We start from the raw sequence: 23,063 nt of genomic DNA, 5'->3' as shown, positions 1-23,063 counted from the left end.
GCTTGTGCATTTTTTTTTCTCTGATTCGATCATAAACTAGCGTATTACGTACCGTTTCACTAGCCTGCTTTCACTTCACTTCAGCGTCATCATTTACGACACGGCATTGGTTCCGGCTTTTGTTCACACAGCGCGCGTTCCGGGACTGATCCCGGCAATGTTACTAGGTCCCCAACCCGGCATCGATCCCGGGTCGTGTTTGCGTTCACACAGAAGGCGTTCTGGCAATTTCCCGGCAATTTCCCAGGATCGACGCGCTGTGTGAAAGGGGCTACTAATGCAGATACTCAGACTTAGGAACATATCTGTTTTCTTTATAAATCAATATTTTTTCAAACAATGTAAGTTTATTAGACAGTATGTAAAACTATATGAAAAAAGTATTAGAAGGCTGCTACTTCTATCAGTATAAGGCAAGTGTTAAGTGCAATTTTAAGTATATTTATGAGAAGTACATAAAAGTAGACTGAAAGTATACTTTCTTATTTTTAGTTTTAAAAAAGTATACTCTACTCATTGCACACTTGAATAAACTTATTTTTCGTAAGGGAAGATATGTTTCTTTATTTTCTAGGGTCATTCATTGTCCGGATTTGGGACTCAAAGATTCCTTTCTGAAGCAGTTCAATGCATTTCCCCCCTGGCGCTTTATGATAACCCATATTGACCATAACTGCAGATTAATGATTCATGAATAGGGGATGTAATGGAGTAGCTGCTTCTCTAGTTGTAATTGAGTGGAGCCATTCTGGCGAGCCGGGGCAGTTAATGTGGCCCACTGATCAAAGCCGAGCTCGCCTCTGATTGGCATGCGATGCTTCAGAGGAAGTGATGGCGAGACACGACATCAAGGTGCTGCCTTGGCCCTATTAGCATATCTTTGAAAGGAAGAAGACAGCCATCCCATTTCAGGAGCGTCGCTCGCGCTTGTCGTCTCGCCGGAATCCCACTCCGTCCCCTAGCAGGTTGCAAACTCCCACAGACTTTCTCTTTTGACAACAATGCTGATTTTAACGAAAGAAAATGAACGCAAAAGCCAACACTGCCTGGTTTTAGTCCTTTACACACATACTACTTCCCACACTGAACTCAGGGAGCATGTCTTTAATTAACAGACCCGCTTTAGATCATCCCTGTCATCCTGTCTATAGCGGAGAAGGTTCAAGAGCGCAGTGGAGTACGGCTTAATTAAACCACAGTGTACAGGAAAGTCAGGCTATCGCACGGCTGCAGTGCAGCGAGGAGACATGGAAAAAGTCACATCAATTCTGCATGGAGACACAGCAGGTCAGGACAGACAGGAAATCTCAGAATTTTAGTATCTAGCATGTAGCAACACCTCTGAGAGACACCGCCGCATTATTCAACCTGATGCCAACCGGTGCAATCCAGGCTGAGACTGTTATCACACTAGGTTTTTTATGGCTTTTTACTAGTGCACTTGCAAATATTATGTAGATGGAAAACTTACATTTTTTCCATTGTGTTCAACTACATACACACATTATAGAAAATATTCTTTGTCTGATTCTGTTTATCCTGCAGACTGACGTTGTCTGTGCGCACACAGACGCTGAGAGATATATAGAGAGAATAAGAGATAGCAAGAGTGCAAGAGAGACTCTTTTCATCTCTCTTGGAGAATGTGACTATGTGGTGGGTGCGTTCCCCACCCAACCCCTCCATCACACTCTGCTGTGCATGCTGGGAAGGAGGTAATGTTGACAATTCCCCCCTCTTGCCTTGTCAGCCAACAATCCAGTGTCACACTTCACCAGCACCACCATTCTCTGACACTGCTGTCAAGAAATGACATTTAATTTTCACACCTCTACTTCTTATATAGCCTTTCTTTATGATGTTTCCCCTCTTTTTCTCTTTCGAGAACAGCGGCAACCCAAGGCTCAACCCAGGGCTGTCATACAGATATCGATACCTCTGACAGTCTGGAAAGTCTTTACTCGTTTTAGTCCTCCCACTCTCACCCTTTAGTCTCTGTTACTTTCACCATGTTTAACCAAACAAACCGAACAGAGGTCAATGGAAAGTGCTAAGGTCACATGTACCTCTGAGCACTTGCATGTGGTCAGAGACTCACATCGATTGGCATATGTGGTAACCGATTCAGCCCCGGGAGTTTTCGCAAATGAAGACTTAGCATGCTAGAGGACTAACACCATTAAAAAGAGTAGAGTGTCTAGTTTGTAAAAGATGGACAGCTTGAGACGCAGCTTCTGATGGGGCGCCACATAATTTTTTATTTATTTTTTGGGGCTGATCTGATTTATTATGCCCACTTTGTCCCTCACTCCATCACATGGAGCGGTAGTTCTCCGGTTTCTCTGGTTTCCGTTTTATCCACACCCCTTACAGCTGGGCAGATCAATAATTATACCTTTATCGTCTAAATTGAAGGTTGCTATTAGGCATTTTTCCAACTAAATGGTCACGTGGCTGGTGGTCGCTCCTCTGATCTGGTTTTTCAACCTCTGGAGTTTCTTGCCAGTTGTAGAATCACTCCGACTTCCTAAATTAGACACTGAAGGGACCCCTGTCACAGCCAACAAGCGTCCCAATTTCATTATCAAGAGGCCCAGAATTTGAGATTATAAGTGATTATGTTCAGCCATTCTCGTTTGGAAAATCTCTTTAATCCTAGTCTCCATGGCTGCCTCTGACAGGGCACAGACATGGCCGGTTGGTCAACGGCCATCAAAAGGCAAAAAAGAGAGAGCATAAGGAAGCAGGAGGAGCCCTGGCCTTGGATTGCAGGGAAAGTGGCCAGTTGGCCATCCAACAAGAGGTGCGGCGTCTGATCAGGCAGAGGGAGCCGCCGCTTGGCCAGAGATCACAGCGGTCAATGGGGACGTGGCTGGATCCACTTTGTGCTCTGGGAACACTCGAGGACAGTGTACATCAAGCTGCTGTTGACCTTAGCAGCGTCGGTACCGTCTGTCAGGGTGTCATACTCAGCAGCCAGAACTACATCAATCCTGCACATTGGTGGTGGTTAAGTAGATTCCCCCCTTCTATGTAAAGCACTTTGACTGCCAAGAAAAGTGCTATATAAATGTAAAAAATCATTCAAATTTTTTGTATTTATTATTATTAATTAAAAGTAAATATATATCTCATTAAAATAATTTTAGTGTTGTCACATTATGACCAGCCTATTATAAGGCTTTTCAGTTCAATTTAAAAGGTAAACTTATGTAAAATGTTGTTTTGTCTACCAAACATTAAACCGTGTAGTAAAACAATTCATAAAATGGCAAAATGAAAAAATATCCATAAACGTCCTGAGAAGAGTTAATACAGATCTTTATTATAGTTGATCCTTGTATGAATGTCTGCCAGTGTAGAATTGTGTTCAACATACCTGTGTGACAACAAGCCCCAGTCTCCCCTATATAGTAACTATATGTTATAATATTACAGATTATACAACTGTTTGTTTCATTCCTCAAGGATTCAAACAAGCAAGTCGTCTTTTTGTAGTGATGTCTGGAATTACTAATCACGGGTGTTCTTTGAAGAAAATGATCAGTAACTCCCAAGCTAATGCATCTGTTCATGTGCAGTTATTATCTTAGCTTGTTTCAAAAAGCTCTGTAATTGTAATGAGTTCATTAAGACCTCATTAATATACAATTAAGATGTTTTTGGGCAGTTCAGACTTTGCTCATGAAGAAAAGCTTAGTTCACCTTGAATAAAGTAATCAAAACAGCTAGATTCATTCTTTAAGGAATGGTAGGATTATTTTGTGTTTTTGTATAAGGTAATGGAGGACACGTTGTGCAGATTCTATTTAAAATGTAAAATGGATGGCCACATATTGATCACCCACAGACTTTTTGCTCATTAAATGCTGCCTGATAGGTCAATTTCACTTGAAAACTCTCCACCAAATGAGTCCCTTTCATTCACTCAATGACTCTTTTATACTGCAGTTTTTTTAGCTATGGAACAGAAATAACGAGGGTTTCACTGATCAAAATCAATGTATAGTGTATTTATACATTATACATATACATACTGTTTTCTCTTATAGAGTTCAAGGTGAAGACTCATTCTGATCTCGTACATGAGTTAGAGGCTGGTCTGTAGTTTGTTTAATTTTTGCAAATATTTAAAGCAGTAGTTCTTTACATTGTTTTGAAGTATTCTCTTTATCTCAGTCAGCAACTGTTGCTATTGGCAACTCCTCAGTCAAAGATCTTTTTTAGTCAATAACGCATTCAGAAGGTGATTTAGATTAAATGAAGCTGCTGAAAGGTGACTCAAGCAACTTGTATGCAGACTGTGTAGACCCCTTTTAAAAGCCAAAAGTATATAATATTCCATCCATTGTCAGGTGACCAATTTTTTTAATGCTTTTATCCTGTACAATATGTCTCTCAACAAGGGCCCTTGTGTTTTCTCTTTTACATACAAAAGGCCGAAGAACATGTTATTAAACACATTTTTTTTACAGGCTTTCAGGACCAAAATGAATGTCCTTTGTGGTATAAATTAATTTCATGAATTCCATTTGCTTGCTGACTAAAGACATGAATGAAGACATAATGAATCCAGTGAGAAAGACCTGGTTTCATGCAGTCACTGCCCGGTTTTTGACTTTGTGACTGTGTGTTCTCCTGCCTTGTTCACAGACAATGAGAGCTTAATGATCTCTTGCATTTAGGTAACTGTTTCGACGTCCTAAATCTCACCCTAATTGCTCGGGATAGGGCCATGCTCAAGATTTGTGCCTGATCTATAAGAGTGCATGAAGAACACTGATCTATCTGTTCTTACAAAGAAGGAATGCAGAAACACTAAAGCGCTATTTTGACTCTATTAATGGTGACCACAACGAGTGAGGTCTGGGCTGCAGTGGTGGAGGGACTGAACGCTCTCTCCAACCACATCGCACCCTCATGAATCATTCATTAAGGAGTTAACTGTTTCCAGTGTGTCAACAGCTTGTCTTTGAAGTGATAATCTTAACATTGAGAGAGCCCTTGAATTTTTGCTTTTAATTACATTGGTTAATGGGAAATGATCTCTATAATTCAGTGAGGAGGAGTCGCTTGAGCCTCCTGTTAGAGAAGCTACGTCTAGTAAATTCTTCAGGGAGCCAACGTGTGGGGAAAGAGAGCTGAATCTGGAAGCGTTTTCCTTCTGGTGTTAATCAATTTTCTGCTAATGAAGAAATAGGACTGTGAGTTTGTTTCTCTGAGCTATTTTATTCATTTATTTTATTTTTAAAATATTTTAGTCATTTTAATGGGGCATTCATACTTTAAGGAAAGGCAGAGGGAGGAAATAACGCCTAACCTTGAAAATGAGATGCATACCCAGTTATATTAATTAATGCAACTGAATGAGGAAAAGTTCAGTGTGCATTATTCTCTTTTTCTGTTGTGGCTGTTGAAAAGTGCACTGAGATTCAGCGAGGTTTTTAGTAAAAAGCCAACAAATGTGGTGCTACATATTTCAAGGATTCCTGTATGAAAAAACTAGGACAATTTCTGAATGAGTAATGGTAAGATTTTCAGCATATTTTTCAGCGGATCAGAAAATACACTCCAAATCCTTGATTTGGTAGATGCATAGTTTCTCAGTGTTTCGCAAATGAAAATACTTCAGGAATGTGAGATGGGTAATTTCCTCAGTGACTTTCAAAGTCAGCGGCCGGAAATCTATCACCATCATTCGGTAGATAGAACAGAGATCTCACCTCCTGCCTGTAATAATGGGGTTGGTTTTAATATTACCTGTCACTTTAGCTTCTTTAGTATTCTATACGCAGATATAATAATGCCATTTTCTTTCTCTCCTTTTTTTTTTTTTTTTTGTGCGGAGATGGTAGTCATGGGACCACCATACTTCGTTAATATGATCTGAGACTTCCAAATGGCCTCAGCCATTTAATCCTATTCTTGGCTTAGCTTGTAAAGACATTACAATCCTGTTCTTTGTGAGAATCAGACATATGCCAGCAGATTAATATGTTCATATGTCTCTCAGTGGGGGGTATAATCAAATATTACAGTCACTTTTTTGATGTGTAAAGCTCTGGTGTTACTCCAGGAGTGAAAATTACCCTTTAGATGCCATCGACAAGGACAGAAACAGATTAAATGTTAATATACCGAGGACAGCCTTGTTTACAAATGAGCAGTCGCACTGCACTTAGATTAAATTTAGATTAAACCTAGATTAAATTGTGTGTGAGTGTGTGTCTTTGATACACTCAGGGTGTTTGCTGTGCAGATACACACTGCTCCTCATAACTAGGACCCTTCCTCCCCTGTGCCCTAGCCCTTTCTACTCCAAACAAACATAGTATTTGATGTGACCCCAGCCTGTTCAAACCAACACTTTGTAATCTCCACTAATGAAAAAACTAATCCCAGCTCTAGAAAGAGGCTACAAAGGATGCATTGTGGCTTTCTATATGCCTTTATGGAATACATCCTGCCTTGTAGCTTGTTCATTAACATCTTTATTATACATTAACACATTAACATTATAATTAACATAATGCACAAGACAGTTGTACAGACTAGTTAAATGGTTCTACCGCTAGTCGATGATTTGGGCCTGCAGTCGCAGATCAGATAACCTAAATTGCACCAGATTGTTGCATCAGCGACTGTTCTACTCTTTAAAAAAGTACCCTGCTTAAATCATGGTTTTAAAATATGGCAGCTGTGCCATTCCATCTACCTGAAGTATCAAAATCTTTGTATCCTGTAAATGTTATATGACCACCGTAATAAAAATCCAGATGGTAAAAGAGAAAGCCACCTGTTCATTGCAGACCCCCCTGTGGTGAAAATCAAGTTTTTAATGTTGTTTATATGTCTATGTGGTGTTTTTAATTTGCTTTAAGACAAACCATGTGCAAATTCATAGTCATCATCATTTCTGAGTATGTTCTCCTTAAAACAGCAGTTTACCAAATATGCGGTTTGAAAAAATCCCTGTTTCCTACTGTCACAAACATATAACTACAGTAGTCCTGTCAACATCCGGGACGGGGCTTTTACACAATGAGCACAAGAACACCTTAAAGAAAGGACAGGAAAAAACAGGTACATATAGCAATATGGCGGGTGAATTATGTATATTATGTTATGATGAACTATATGCCTTTCTCCTTTTTCTCCTGACTTTCTGTGATGTTCAAAGTGTTTCTAAGGATGCTTATTTTTTAGAAGGCAGTTGTGTAATTCTGAGATGCCGAATGGGCACATGGTTTGTGTAACATTAGCAACACATTATTAGCTGTTTGATAACATTCTCAAAGGCTATCAATTACCATTTGTTGTAGAGAGTGATACATAAATGCATTACCATTCTGATACGCCAACTTGTAGACGAACTTGTATAACTCTCTCTTCCTCCTCTTCTGAATGTATGGGAAACGTTTAAATATGTCATTTTGATTACCAAAGAATTACCAAATTATTGACTGCAGGAGGACTTTACCACTAAAACACTAATATACATTATTATTAACAAAAAAAGAAACAAAATGAACTGTGTGTCGCATGGACTTCTGGGAATGTCCTTTTACTCCCTTTCACTGTAAATTACATGGTTTTACTTGCAATAATTTTTTTTTATTTGACCGTTTTTTACACTGAAATTACATCCAATGTTATATGTAATATAATGAAATATTTGCATTTATTTATTGCATTTATTTGTTTCATATAAGGGTGTGTTTACAATTAGCAGGTTTGGTTCGACTAAAGCGAACTCTGGTGCGATTGCTCTGTTTCATTTGAATAAGTGTAAACGCTCCAATCCGAACTCTGGTGAGCACTGAACAAGCGAAAAGAGATCGCTGTAAAAGATGGCGAATTCTGGTGAGTTTTGTTATGAATGCAACAATGACCAAAGACATGTAAATTAACCAAAAAAGTTAATAATGAAGACATGATGTGACCCTGATTCACTGAAAAAGGCTGATTGCCGAAACATTTGATCTTGATCTACTTTGTTGCATAATAAAATAAAAGATGTTGCTTTGTAGCATAATAAAATAAAATATTCATTAAGAAGACACAAGGGAGTACGGATCTTTTATTCCTTATTTTAAAGTATTACAAGATGCGACCCTAAAAAAGAAACATGGTTGAACCGAACTACAAATGTGAACACATCCTAAATTGATATGTTATACTCCTTAAAAGCAGCACTAATAATATATTTCCAAGACCCTTGAGATGGTACATCGACTTACAATAGGTTGAATAGCACGTCTGTCATAGCCTGACAGTGTCTGTATCGCTTTTACTGGCACTATGTAACTTCGGGTTTCGGGTAGGAACCCGAGCACAAAAAAAACCTACAAAATTCGATTGCTATACGGCATACGTCACTTCCCCCACCATCCCCAACTTCCTCAAATTCTGACGTGAGAGCCCAACTAGCGTTTGATACCCAAGTTGTTGTCATGGCGAATCAACAACTAAAAGGAAGAAGGCAAAGGTTTTGTCAGAGGTGACTAAAAAAGAAAAAGGGAGATTGACAAATTAAAAGGCCGAACGAGGATCAATTTTTGAGGTTAAGCAAGACAGTTTGAAGACGGTGAGAGTGTGCACGCGCAGCTGCGCGCGCGAACGTCTCTCTCTCTCTCTCTCTCTCTCTCTCTCTCTCTCTCTCTCTCTCTCTCTCTCTCTCTCTCTCTCTATGCTCGTTCTTTCAGTAACATGCACCCTCTCACAAGCGCAGCAGTCAGTCATCTATAAAGTGTTTATAAATTTATAAATAAATCAGGGAGTCAGGGAGCTGACTACGCGCGAAATGTAAAAGGCTAAATAAGGTTACGGAATATATCTGGTTCTCCATTTATCTTCATGGATCAATTAATGCTAGTAGAGTAGCGAATTATCAATCTGGTAGCTAGTAACGTTAAACACTAACATGGTAGTTTACGATGGTTATAATAAATAATCTTTCACTATAACTATACTAATGTCTGCAGGCTGGTAGTCATGTTAGTTTATTTATTTTTCTGGTGAAATTGTCTTGCCTCAGGCTATAATGTAAATCGATTTTCAATATTGCAGATTCATCTATATTAGCTTGATATTATAATATTGACGATATATGGCTATTACCTACCACACAAACATTGAATTGAATTAGCATATCCGTTATGTAAAACAGTAGCCAATAGGCTACTATAATGACGCTGTCTTGTAAACGTGATCTACGCGATCTTTTGACGTTTGGAAAAAAAAAAGTAAAACCCATGAAATTATATTCATATGACATGCTGAAATATATGACAATGTACCTGGGATGAAGATATTTCCCACCCAACGCTGGCAGTCTGCCAAAGACGTGAGAACTCGCGAGAACTCAAGACAGTATCAACTGTCAACAAATGCACGTGTATCCCCTGATGTAACCATGACAGATTTCACGACAGTAGTAGAAGACAATACTGTTTCCCAACTGTAGGGGGACCCCGAGAGCCCCTACAGTTCATTAGGGATCCAAAAGAAAACTTTTTATTTAAGAGCTTTAATATCCCATATGCTGTACCCAGGGTGAGCCAACACCCTGCCAGTAGCATGCAAATAAATTCTCTATTAGAAAAGAAAAACTTGGATTTTGCATGGAACATATTCTCTAAATTGAGTCAGAATACTCTCACTCAGCAATCAGGCATTTTTAAAAGCGTTTGGTATCCCAAAGGAGGCCTGCTTGTGTAATTAAACTATATTTTTAGGAAAATGCCAGACTCACTGGTGTTGCTGCTCAGCGTTAAGGTGATCGGAGCAGCTGTTTGCTGGAGCCTAGGGATCTGATGTCGAGTTGAATGCATTCTCCTGTCAGAAGGTTCTCACCTCCCAAGGCGTCTATAAAAACATTATGCGTAGCGACACGTCTGCGCCATCACTCTTCCTCAGAGCTTGGTGGCAGTCCGTCACCATATCGCACCAGCTGTGGGACCGCAGTATTTGTGCACCTGAAAAGTATACAGAAGATGAGATAGGACACATTCAATTAAGAAATAGAACAGATAGGTAACTCACGGCTGCTAAATGGTTCATGTCAGAGCAGAAAAAATTCAGACAGATGATAATGTAGCTAATTTCACCTGTTCATGCAAAAAGCAAAATTATCTTTGATAGAAAAATGGGCCATCTAAATTCTGTAGTTGACTTGACTATAGTTGAAATTGTATGTCACTGCAAGTCTATTTTAAGTATCTATTTCCCTCTTGATTCACTATGTTGTAGCCAATAGTAGTTCTAGTGGTTTTTGTTCTTTATGTTTTGTATGCTACAATGATGGCTGTCATTTTTGTACACAAGTTACTATGACATCACGTTCTCTTTAGGAGAAAATAAGTGGTTTTAATCTGCTCATTTTGACTCTTCTGTCCCGTTGTATTTTATTCTTTTGTGTCCTGTCCCTTTAGAGAAAGCTGTTTCTTCATTGTGACATTCTGTATTGGAAATGGAAGCCGTCTGAATAGAATGGCAGTAAAAAAGGCTGTAGGCTCATATCAGCAGAGCTCACTGTTGCTATGTAGCAGGGGATTGGTTCTCAGCCGAGCATGTTTGTGGTCTGGCAGATCTTCCATAAAACAGAGCTTGATCAGACTGTGTTGCTTTCACCTGTCATCAAAGAATATCTCCTCTGCCCCATTTTGAGTCTGGCCTCTGCTTCCACACAAGCCATCTATGTTTACTATCAAATATCTGACAGGACCTCATAAATATAGCTCTAAAACATTAGCGATTAGTCCATCTCATTTTTGCACAAAAAGCCCTATCCATCACATAAATCAGTGCAGATTGGAAGTGTTTCTTATTTATGGTTGCAGTTATATCTAGGTTGACCTGTTTTTTAGTGCGTGTGTTACACGTCTCATATGAGGAGTTGTTAGTTTTTATAACATGCTATTAATTCCGATGTTGGAGGAATATTGGGAAATAGTCTTGAGGCAAAGAAAGTTTGTTGTCGGTGGGTTTATATGAGCTGATGGTGTTTCAGTGTTTGTTTCACCTCTACAAGATGCGTTGATATTTTTATAGTTTTTTGCTTCATTTCCCTGCATATAATTCTTGAAGTGTTCAACAAAAAATTTGCAAGTTTTTGTGTTTGTTACGGAATCAGACTCACAAGAAGGAGATAACAGGAAGTTTATTGTGACTACAACTGAGCAGATGAACAGAACGCTGGTAAGTGCAATGATGGTTTGGAGAGCGGGATGCTGGCAGTGAATAATATGTTTCTTCTTACAGGTGTGGAGTTCGGTGGAAGACTGGAGGGAAAATGTGGACGTAGAACACAGGGATCACAATAGACACGGCGACGCTGGAGGAGAAACACTGGAGAGAATGGAGATTGCTGTAGAAAGGGAGAGTAGTCCTCATCATACGAACAAGGCCGAACCATGAACTGTGGTGGAGTGTGAGGCTGCGTTCCAAACCGCATACTTCCCTACTATATAGTATGGGAAAAAGAGTAGGCGAGCAAAAAAGTACGTTAGAATCCTCAGTATTCATAAAAGAGTAGGCAAGAATTACCTGGTTGACGTACTAATTATCGCGAGATTTGGACGATAGTGCGTTCCAATATGCCTACTTTCCTACTATATAGTAGGCGAAAACAGTACGTGAAAGAAGCAGTGCGTTCGAAACATCAGTATTCCTAAAAGAGTAGGCGAGAAGTTCCCGGATGATCTCCTGCTTTCGCCCAGACATTTGAGTGCTTTTCAGCTTGTACTCATCTATCCCAGGAGGCCACGCGAGAGGATACGATATAAAAAAGAACAAGAAGAAGTAGATATTTCATACTCAAACATGACGGAAAGGGTGGACGAGAGTGTTTTCAAATGTGAGTATTACAAATACAAACCAAATCGCATGTGTTGAACTAACTTTCTGTACAGTAAATTGTTGAACTGTTGAAGGTGCAAAGACGCTATATAATATGGTAAATTTGTGATTTTGCCGTAAATCACATTTTATTGGATAGAGGAGCTCCATAAGGACACATACGTCTTTAAACTGTATTTGCATACATTTTAAACCGTATACATCTGAAATACCATTACTAAATATTTATTCAAAATCTGGCAAGATTACTACGTGTAACTGATATGAAATAGACATCTGAGTGACGTGTGTGTACTATTGTTTAGGAGAATTCACTGTTGTTAACACTGTTTTTATTAGTTTAATGCATTTTACATAAAGTAACTAAACATAAGTAATCTATTTCATTTATCCATTAGTACTGTTGAAAAATTGTTGAACATTTATGATGGATAAAAAGCTATTTATTAGCAACAACCTCAACATGTAAATGTAGTATTGAGCTCATAAATCACAGAGGTAACGTGAGTCTTGTCTGGATGTTACAGGGACGGATGAGCACACGCGGCTGCTTATCCAGTGGAGAGTGGCTCATGAAGCGCTCTTCACCGGAAAGCGTAATGCTGCCATCAAAGGCTTTGAGTGAGTATACAGAAATATTTAAAAATCAATTGAATACTTTATTTGCAGTACATTTCAATTATTGTATTTTCAAACAGAGATATAACTTTTTCATTCTTGATTTCTCTCTTGCTGCAGATCTTTTGTGGAGGAGCAGAGCCTGCAAGGCAGGGTGACGGCGGCGTTTGTTAAAAAAAAATGGGAAAACCTGAAACAAAAATACAAAGTAAGATCATTTTGTTACTTCTAATACATAAATTAAATGATTAAATATTGTGCTGTTAAAATGACTGCTTTTGTATCATGCTTGTGCATTTTTGCAGGATCTGAAATGTCCGCAGACGGGGGTGAGCACTGAGGATGGAGAGCCCACAGCAGCATCCTGGAAGTGGTACACTGCCATGGGCAGACCCTCCATCTCTCCTCCTGCCCTCGTTGCCTCATGTGGGCCGGATGCTGCTGTGGTCTCTTCATCCTCAGTGAGGCCAGAGCCAGGAAGAGCTAGGAAAAGGGCTATAGATGTGGAGGAGCTGATCCGGGACATGGAGGAGCGAGAAGAGGAGAGAGAGCGGAAGGCAGCTGAGAGGGAGGAGAGGCTGTGGAGAGAAATGGAGGAGAAGGAGGACAGAAGAGAACGGGAGAGACGAGAGAGAGAGGAAAGACAAGAAAGAGAAGTAAGAGAAAGAGAAGAGAGATGGCACCGGGAGGCAGTCGAGAGAGAGGAAAGGAGAGAAAGAGAAACCAACGAAAGGGATGAAAGGTTCCTTTCTGTTCTTCAGATGCTCGCCAAAAAATAAATTATTTGACAAAAAACATCTTCTGATCTTTTGCACATTTGGGTTGATGTGAATTAAATTTGTGAATAAAAATGGGAATCTATATATAGATACGGTACTGATATATATATACACACAGTACTGTGCAACAACTACAAATGGTGGCCTAAGAATTTTGTACAATAATATGTATATAAAACAAACTATTTCTAGGCATTCACAGTACATTATAGACTTCTAGAAATTTAGTGATACTTTAAGATTGTAATCAAATTCATAAATTAAATATTTATGAAACGTTGATTAATAATTAGTGAATGTATGGTGTAATGTAAGAAGAAAAAACACTTTAAAACACTGGTTTTACTGGAGTGTATTATATGACTTTTAAAGGTTTACAGAGTTCATGCAAGGATCTTAAAGGCAGGTCATGGAGGGTTAAGTTCCAGCACACCTGTCAGTAAATTTCAAGTAGTCAGTTATTAATTTGTTTAAATTGATTCAGGGGTGTATAATTAGGGTTGGAAAAACTCTGCTGGATAATAGCCCTCCATGACCAAAGCTGAACTTGTTGACTGTTGACTGTTTACACAAATTACACACAGTAAAATAGTGACTAAAGGGTTACTTAACCCAAGCAAATAAATCATAATAGTAATAATTCAATAGTCATTATTTACTCGCCTTGATGTTGTTTGATCCCTCTGTTTTTTGTTTTCCTGAACACAAAAGGTGATTTTGGTCAGGTTTGTACTGTTTGGTTTAATACAATATCAGTCAATGGACTTTCAGAAGCGTCATTAAATAATGCCAGGAAGCTTCTGAAAGTTGGGCTCCATTGACTGATATTGTATGAAACCAGCAGAACAAACTTGACAAAAATTCCCTTTTGTATTTAAACAATAAAAAACATTAAATAAGTAAATAGTAAACCGTAAACAATTGCTGTATTTATATGTTGAGGTGAACTAACCCTTTAACCCACCAAATATAAATTGTAGTAAATTTATGTATGCATTTTGCATTATAGTAATTCCTTGACAAACTAAGCAGCTTTGACCGTTTATGCCCATGACTGGTTCAAAAAATGATTTACAAATATCAATCACATTTATGCATTTGACATATTTTTTATCGAAAGTGATTAACTCCATTTATTTACAGGGACAATGACCCTGGACAAACCTGGAGTAAAGAGCCTTGCTGATTGACCAGCAATCTTATTCTAACCAGTTAATTGGTTTATCCCTCTACACTACAAAAGGTTTTAAAGCTCTAACAAATATTTGCATGTAATTGTAAACCTATAAAATGACATTTGTCAAGAAACTGAATGCTGACAACATGAATTTTAAAACATTTTTATCTTTCTTAATGTTTTAAAGGTAGTCATGCTCATGGAGAGCCGGCACAGGGATGTTTGGAGCAGACACTGCAGCAGCCAGTTTGTCCCGCACTTGTTCTCCCACTCTTGCTTCAAGGTTGTGGGGATCAGGGGGGCCGTCATCATGGTCTTCCTCATCCTCTGGCTCAACGATGTCCCCATTGGCTAGAGCGAGATTGTGAAGCACAGCGCAGCACGCAACAATCTCAGGCACGAAGGCAGGACTCACCTCCAAGGCCTTGAAGAAAATGTAGCGCCAGCGTGTCTTCAGCATCCCAAAAGCTCTCTCCACGATGTTGCGGGCACGGGAGTGCTTGCTGTTGAAACGCCCCTGCACAGGGTTCTGCACCGGCTCTCTGTACAGGGTGATGAGGCAGATGGGTGCACTCAGGCAAGGATAGCCTCCATCCCCGAGGATGCACTTGCCTGCAGGTGGATAAAGGCCGCCAGCATACACTGGACTGTTCCTCAGCACCCTGGCATCGTGCACAGACCCAGGATACCCCACAAACACATCAAGGAATTTCCCCCGGTGATCAGTGATGGCCTGGAGTTGGATGGAGTGAAACAGCTTTCTGTTGAAGTAGCAGTGGGAGTTATTTGCTGGAGGTTTGATACGGATATGACAGCCGTCTATTGCACCAACTGCTCTGCTGAAAGCTGGTGAGCCAGACAGCTGTGCAAATCCTGCTCCCACTGCCTCCAGGTCATCTCCGGTCGGAAAGCAGATCACCCTCCTCAAAATTCCCATGATGGCCTTGCTCACTCTGTGCACAATGTTATACACAGAGGTCTTTGGGATGTCGAAGGCCTGCGACACCACCCTGTAGGATGCTGCATGGGCCAGCCAGTGCAGGAACACAAGGACCTCAATCTCCCGTTCCCATCCATGGTCCGATTCCAGTCTGACTGCAGCAATCAGGGACCTGATGGACGGCAGAGACAGGCGAAGGTGGGCACGGTGGTCAGCTGCTTCATCAAGATAAAGCCGCAGAATGGGAACCGCTCTATTGAGATGGCAGTATGATGTGGGGTTCACCGCCTGTAAATACATCATAGTTTGTTAGAACAAAAAGCTTGAATTAAGCAATGTTTCATATGGTATTGACTTGTATATGTATTTCTTTATAGTGATATGATATCTTTTATTCATTCATTTATTTTTATTCATGTTTCATATTAAATATTTATTCATGTTTCAATAAAATATTCATTTCATTAATTCTTGCATTAATCAGTGCTTGAAGGAAATTGTATGTATTCACATCAGCTGCATTTGTCTAGTGTGTATTCATACATCTATGTCATATGACAATACAACAGTTTGCTTGTTTTACCAAAATATATCATTTTAATTAAGAAAATGTTAAATAATTAAGTTGGTCAGCATTTGTCATTATTGTGCATAAGTGTTGGGGTGGGCTAGTAATGCAATTCATTCTGGGGTAATCTTAATTTTTTAAGTAGTAATACTTGCTTTGTTTGAGTATAAAATCATCAGTCTTCTCCAAAGGCGAGATCTCCGAGCAGCAGCCCGACGTCTCCTTTGTCCACACATTCGTCTAGCTATTGCAGACATGCCAACCATTTCAGACGCTGATGAAAACAGTTCTAGTTAGGTTGTACTGATGCAGTGAGATGTCGGTGCTCCTGTTGCTCATAACTTTTAAATTGTTGCGCTTGTGATAACGTCATAGGTCACATGATAACGTCAACATGGCGTATGATGTCCGGATCGCATTCATACTCAACGAGATTTGGCTATGAAGTACCTACTCTTTTCGCGCTCGTTGAGTAAGTACTCATTGAAATTAAGTACCTACTCATTGAGTATGCGGTTTGGAACGCAGCCTGAGTCTAAATAGTGGCAGTGATGAGGGTGATGATGACGTGCAGGCTGATCTGTGACATAAACCCCCCCTGGAGGCGCCTTGGAGGCTGACGCGGGCGTGGCCTATTAGGAGCCGGAAGTCTCCAGGGCGGTACTGGTTCAGGCGGCCAGGGTGGAGCAGGCCCTTCAGGTGGCCAGGGCGAAGCTGGAATGGCCTTGTAACCCTTCCTACATTAATGGACCGCAACAATTGCTTCTCTAACATTAAAAACACAGACAGGAAGAATATTAGGCTGCCCTAACTTTAAGACATAATGCCCGGATCCAGTACACTGATACTGTACACACACTAGAGCCCGACCGATATGGATTTTTGGGGGCCGATGCCGATACCGATATTATGAAGTAAAAAAAGCCTGATAACGATATATCAGCCGATATTATGTATGTGTATATTATAATACAGTAGCAATATTATTTCTATACATTATAGTATAGAACCAGTCAAAAGTTTGGACACACTTTCCCTGGACTAGGGCAATCTCCTCCTGGGCCACCTCTCTCCTGGGAGTAGTAGCGGGTCTGAAAAGAGACACATGGAAAGTGCGGTAATGAGCTGGTAGCGCCAAACGAAAGGAAACTGGAGTGATCTGGCGGAGAATTTTAAATGGGCCGATGAACCGAGGAGAAATTTTCTTGCAGGGGAGTTTGAGACGGAGATCCTTGGTGGAGAGCCATACCCACTGGCCAGGTCTATAGTGAGGTCCCCTGCGCCTTCTACGATCTGCGTGTTGCTGATAGTGGCGAATAGCGCGCTGCAAGTGAACGTGGGCGGTGTTTCAGGTGGTCTCGCTGCGCCGTAGCCACGCATCCACTGCAGGGAGATCAGATGGCTCTCCAGCCCATGGAAAAAGCGGGTGTTGAAAGCCTAGAACACACTGAAATGGGGTTAATCCTGTGGCTGGCTTCAGCAAGGAATTCTGGGCATACTCAGCCCAGACCAAAAAGCAACTAGTCATGTTGATTCTGGTGGCAATAGGTGCGCAGAAAACGGATGAGATCCTGGTTGAATCGTTCCACTTGACCGTTGGCCTGAGGATGATAACCCGATGTGAGACTCACGTTAATGTTTAGTTTGGTGCAGAGCTCCCTCCAGACTTTAGATGTAAACTGGGGACCACGGTCAGAAACAATGTCGTCAGGAAGTCCGAAGAGACGGAACACGTGATTTAGAAGAGCCTCTGCTGTCTGAAGGGCGGTAGGTAACCCAGCCAATGGAATGAAGTCGATGGATGAAAGTGATGACGTAGCTTTTCAAAGTGCCCCACCAGAAACGGTTGGAGGCGAGCTAAGTGGTAGCAGAAATGCCAGGATGTCCAGCGCTGGGAGTGCAGTGAACCCATTGTAGAACATAATGGCGGAGCTCGAGGGGAACATAGAGGCGATCTGCGGGGCATTCTGGTGGAGCCGCGTGATTTCGTTGTGAAGCAGTGACCTCCACTATTATTTCCCATTGCACGGGTGCCACGATCAACGTGGCGGGAAGAATAGGCTCTGGTTTGCAGGGTTCATTGGGACTGTTGAACAAGCATGAGAGAGCATAAGCCTTCCCGTTCTTAGACCCCGGTCTGAAAGTGATTTTGAAGTTAAATCTGGAAAAGAACAGAGACCATCGGGCTTGGCGCGCATTTAAACGCTTGGCGGATCTGATGTATTCCAGATTTCTGTGGTCCGTAAGGACCGTGAAGGGCTGACGCGCACCCTCCAACCAGTGCCTCCACTCACCAAAGGCTGCCTTCATGGCCAGGAGTTCCCAATCGCCCACATCATAATTACGCTCTGTCGAGTTGAGCTTGCGAGAAAAGAATGCACAGGGGAACATTTTGGCCGGGTTAACATGGCGTTGAGAGAGAAACGTGCCCACTCCGGTGTTAGAAGCATCCACCTCCACGATAAATTCCCTCTCTGGATCAGAGTTGTGAAGAATGCGAGCTGAGACGAATCTCTCCTTCAACTGTTCAAATGCAGAAGTGCACTCGGGGGACCACCTGAACCTCTCCAAGGCGGCAGGGACTAACGGCAGAGGATAGCGATATTTGACTGTCACCTCATTAAGACCCCAGAAATCAATGCAAGGACGGAGACCACCGTCCTTCTTCTTCTTCACGAAAAAGAACCCAGCTGAAGCAGTGGATGTAGAGGTAGTAATGAAGCCCTTGGACAATTGTTCATCGATGTAAGCTTTCATGGCCTCAGTCTCAGGCCGAGATAACGGGTAAACTCTCCCACGAGGAGGTACCGCCCCTAGTAGAAGTTCAATGGCACAACCGCCCGCTCTATGTGGAGGTAGTAGATGAGCTTCTCTCTCGCTGAAAGCCAGACTCAAATCATGATAAACTGCCGGTAAATATTGAAGAATTGATTCCTTAGAAGACTCAGAGCATGTTTCAGGACCTTGGACAGCGGGTATGCAGTTCTTATGACAAAATGGAGACGCCTGGGAAATCCGCCTCTCTGACCAAGGAATTTGTGGGTTGTGATTCTCCAACCAGGGAAATCCCAATATAACTGGATGAAGTGGCGAATTGATAGTAAGAAGTTGTATGGTTTCGGAGTGCAGAGAACCAATGTTAAGAGTTAGGGGTTGAGTGATGAACTGCACTCTCCCTGTTCCCAGGGGGCGCCCGTCCAGCGCTGCCACTGCCACATGAGAGTCACAAGAGACGAGAGACAGACGATGAGTTTCGGCAAAAGCAAGATCAACAAAACTTCCTGCCGCTCCAGAATCAATTAATGCTTTAGTTTTAACACTCTCTCCATTAAAATGTAAAGAAACCTCCAAAACGTGTGAGTTAAGAGTAGGAATCAATGGACTCACCGCACTAGGAACTGTTGAAGTGGCTCTCCCCAGAGGTCTCACAGGACAGGAAGCTCTCAAATGACCAGGTAGAGCGCAATACATACAGAGATTATTCCGCCTTCTTCTCTCCCTTTCGGCCGAAGTGATATGCGTAACGCTGATCTGCATAGGCTCGGGTTCAGTGCTGACAGAGGGCTTGACAAAGAAGTTTGTCGTGTATGATGAGCGACGAGCCCGGATGAGGTGGTCAAGACGAATGGCGAGATCCATGATCTTATTTAAAGTTTTTCCATCGTCGCGGCAGGCTAGCTCTCCCTGAAGCTCCGAGATGGGACCCTTTCGATATAAGAGCTTGAGAGGTTCCTCGGACCAGCCCGTCTGTGCAGCGAGCGTCCGAAACGAGAGGGTGTAATCAGCCGCAGTGGAGTTTCCTTGGCGTAACGAAAGAAGTAGCTCCCCCGGATCCTTTCCATCCGCCGGGTGCTCAAACACCTCTCTCAAGTGAGTAACAAAACTATCGTAAGAGAGCATAGAAAACTGACCTCCTGACCACATCGCCGTTGCCCACTCCAACGCCTTTCCAGTGAGAAGCGAGCACACAAATGAGATGCGGCTGTCGTCGGTGGTTTGCTCCCGTGACTGGTTAAAATAAATCTCACACTGCATCAGAAAGCCTTTACAAGTGATGGGCGACCCATTGAATTTTTCAGGGAGTGACATTTTGGGATTGCTGGAGGAGGTACTCACAACCGGTTGAGAAGGTACAGGTGCAGCGGGCGTGGGAATCAGATTTGCAGCAGTAACGGCGGGGGTGAGTGCTTGAACAGATTTTACTAGTTCCTCAGTAAGATTGGTTAGTTTAACCAGCTGCTGTCGATGAGAAACTATCTCCGATGCTTGTGATGAAACCTAGTTCACAGAAACTAGAGTCCAGGCAGAGATCAGAGTACCAGATAAGGACTAGAAACAGGGAATAACGCTCGGTAATGACAGCAGAGCAAATCAAGACTTCGCAAAGTAACAGTGAGAGACAAAGTCCAGATAAAGGGGCAATAATGGAGAACAGGTGACGAAGATGGGGATAATTAGATAAACCTGCAGGGATGGAGACAGATAATGATCAGAGGGAGAGATGGGAAATGCAGTTCCTTAATATTCCGGAGAGAGGGAGCGGATGAGGCCAGAGGGAGGCACAGCTGAGCGTTCTGTGACAACTTATAATTTTCTTTATTTTTGGACAAAAAACAATTTCTTAAATCTCAACTATATATTTGAAATTGATTTGTGCTTAAATTTTTATTTATTGGAGTGGAGGGAATAATATGGAATGTTTTCCAAAAATAAATTCAAGCAAGATTTCAAGGACCCGTGGGAACCCTGATATATATATATATATATATATATATATATATATATATATATATATATATATATATATATATATATATATATATATACATATACATATATATATATATATATATATATATATATATATATATAGGGGTGGGGGAAGAAATCGATACAGCATAGTATCGCGATATTTTCTGTGGCAATACTGTATCGATACACGGGCACCAAGTATCAATCTTTTATTATTTAAATCGCCCCCTAAACCCTCATTCACTAAGTTAGGCCTATTCCCTAGGTTAGTCCATCAATATTGTTCACTTGAAAGAGGGAATGAAAACGAATAAGATAATTCGGACAGCCGTTGAGCGAAGGCTACGCAACAAAACTGTACATTCGTTAATGCAGTGCAATGTGAGACAGAGACGCGATCTGACAAGCGTCCCATTTTCTCACAAATCTCTACGTTCATTTAAGACTTTATTTAAATCATTTAAGACTGCTCTTATGAGGACACTCGACAAAACGGACATTTTGGCATAATTTGTGTGTGTTATGGTTTGTTCTATGAAGGTAGTTTTGTTTCTTTATTATTCAATCAAAACAAAATATTTTCAATTAAAAAAACCTTCATTTCAATGAAAAAAAAAACTTTTCAATCAAAGAAAAAATGTATTTGAATCCAAAAATATATTTGAGACTCAAAAAAATACATTTCAACACTGCTTTTCTTTGATTGAAATGTTTTCTTTGATAGAAGTCAATTTTTTTTTGTTTAAAGCAACCTTTTTAATTGAAGTAACATTGTTTTTTGATTGGACCATATAATGGGTAGGACATTTGTGTCTTTATCATTCAATCAAAAAAGAAGTTGCTTCAAACAAACAAACAACATAATCAATAAAAAAGTCACTTCAATGAAAAGATAAACATTTTCAAATATAGAAAATCGTTTTTGAATGGAAATAAAATATTTGAGACTCCAAAAATTGCATTTGAACACTTTTTTTTTTTTATTGAAAATGTTCTCTTTGATTGAAGTAATCTTTTTTGTGTTTGGGCCATACATGGGTAGGACATTTGTGTCTTGATCATTCAATTCCAAAAAAGTTGTTTCAATCAAAAAAAATATTTTAAATCAAAGAAAAAACTGTTCAAATGCCAAAAAAAAAATTACCCCGTGAATAAAAAAGTCTTGAAGAGAATGTGTTTTTTCGTTTTTTTTTTGTTTTTTTTAATGAAAAAAATGTAGAAGCTCAAATTGTTTTGATTGAATCATTTTTTTTTTTTTTTTGAGGTGCAAAAAGTTTTGAAGTTCAGATTTTTTCGTTTGAATCACTTTTTTTTTTAGGCGAAAAGTTTTGAAGTTCAAATTTTTTTGATAGAATCATTTTGACACAAACGTTCCGCAGTGGGCGGGTGCTTCTCTATTGGTCAGACACGTTTGATTGACAAGTGTCTACACCAACGACATCTTTCTGACAAAGAAGTCATGTTCGCCACTCTCCAGCAAGCTTTTTGTATGGGAAGCCAAACAAACCAAAAAGTGGGACGAGACAGCGGGGATTTACAGAGCGCGCCACGCTGACATGTCATCTGCGCGGTTCAATGGTCCGAGCCGCGCGGCCGATTCGTCAGCGCAGCGCGGACGTGTTTCCTAGCGACACCCAGTGGGCAGTGCGGCGCGAACAATCCTCACCAGCGCTGCGCTGACCAATTTACGTAAACAGTGCAGAGCAAACCATACATACATGCAAATAAATGTACAATAAAGAAACCCCTCCTTCCTTACAAAATATTGGTTCTCTGCAAATAAAAAAAAAACAACAACGAAAAAACACATTCTCTTCAATACTTGTTTTATTCACGGGGTATTTTTTTTTTTTTTGCCATTTGAACACTTTTTTGATTGAATGATAAAGACACAAATGTCCTACCCATTATATGGTCCAATCAAAAAACAATGTTACTTCAATTAAAAAGGTTGCTTTAAACAAAAACAAAAAAACGGACTTCTATCAAAGAAAACATTTTCAATCAAAGAAAAGCAGTGTTGAAATGTATTTTTTTGAGTCTCAAATATATTTTTGGATTCAAATACTTTTTTTCTTTGATTGAAAAGTTTTTTTTTTCATTGAAGTGAAGGTTTTTTTAATTGAAAATAATTTTTTTTCATTGAATAATAAAGAAACAAAACTACCTTCATATTGTTCAAGCCCGAAAGAGAACTCAATAGTGACGCGCGTCTTTTCTGTGGGTCGTGTGTGTGTGTGTGTGTGTGTGTAATACAGGCAGGATTTAACGGATACTGCGTAATTGCGTTAAATATTTTTAAAGCTTTAAACTTTTTTGTTGTTGTTGCGGTGCCGCGGTGGGCAAGTGATGAAACCGTTGTTGTGACAC

General features: G+C 40.5%; 1 protein-coding gene across 1 annotated transcript; it reads left to right on the top strand.

Moving 5' to 3' along the window:
- Positions 1 to 11,637: 11,637 nt before the first annotated feature.
- On the top strand, positions 11,638 to 14,476 carry LOC143756963 (uncharacterized). The gene is made up of 5 exons (XM_077247862.1): positions 11,638 to 11,857; positions 12,387 to 12,480; positions 12,598 to 12,685; positions 12,783 to 13,219; positions 14,400 to 14,476. The coding sequence occupies exons 1-5, from the start codon at positions 11,824 to 11,826 to the stop codon at positions 14,440 to 14,442; spliced, it is 696 nt and encodes a 231-aa protein (XP_077103977.1). The 5' UTR covers positions 11,638 to 11,823; the 3' UTR covers positions 14,443 to 14,476.
- Positions 14,477 to 23,063: the final 8,587 nt, after the last annotated feature.

The sequence above is a fragment of the Siphateles boraxobius genome, unplaced genomic scaffold (assembly GCF_051911475.1).
Source record: "Siphateles boraxobius isolate OS27281-9 unplaced genomic scaffold, OSU_SipBor_1 3, whole genome shotgun sequence".
NCBI classification, from domain to species: Eukaryota; Metazoa; Chordata; class Actinopteri; order Cypriniformes; family Leuciscidae; genus Siphateles; species Siphateles boraxobius.
Note: the sequence above shows the minus strand (reverse complement) of the source record. Positions and strands in the feature narration are given on the sequence as shown.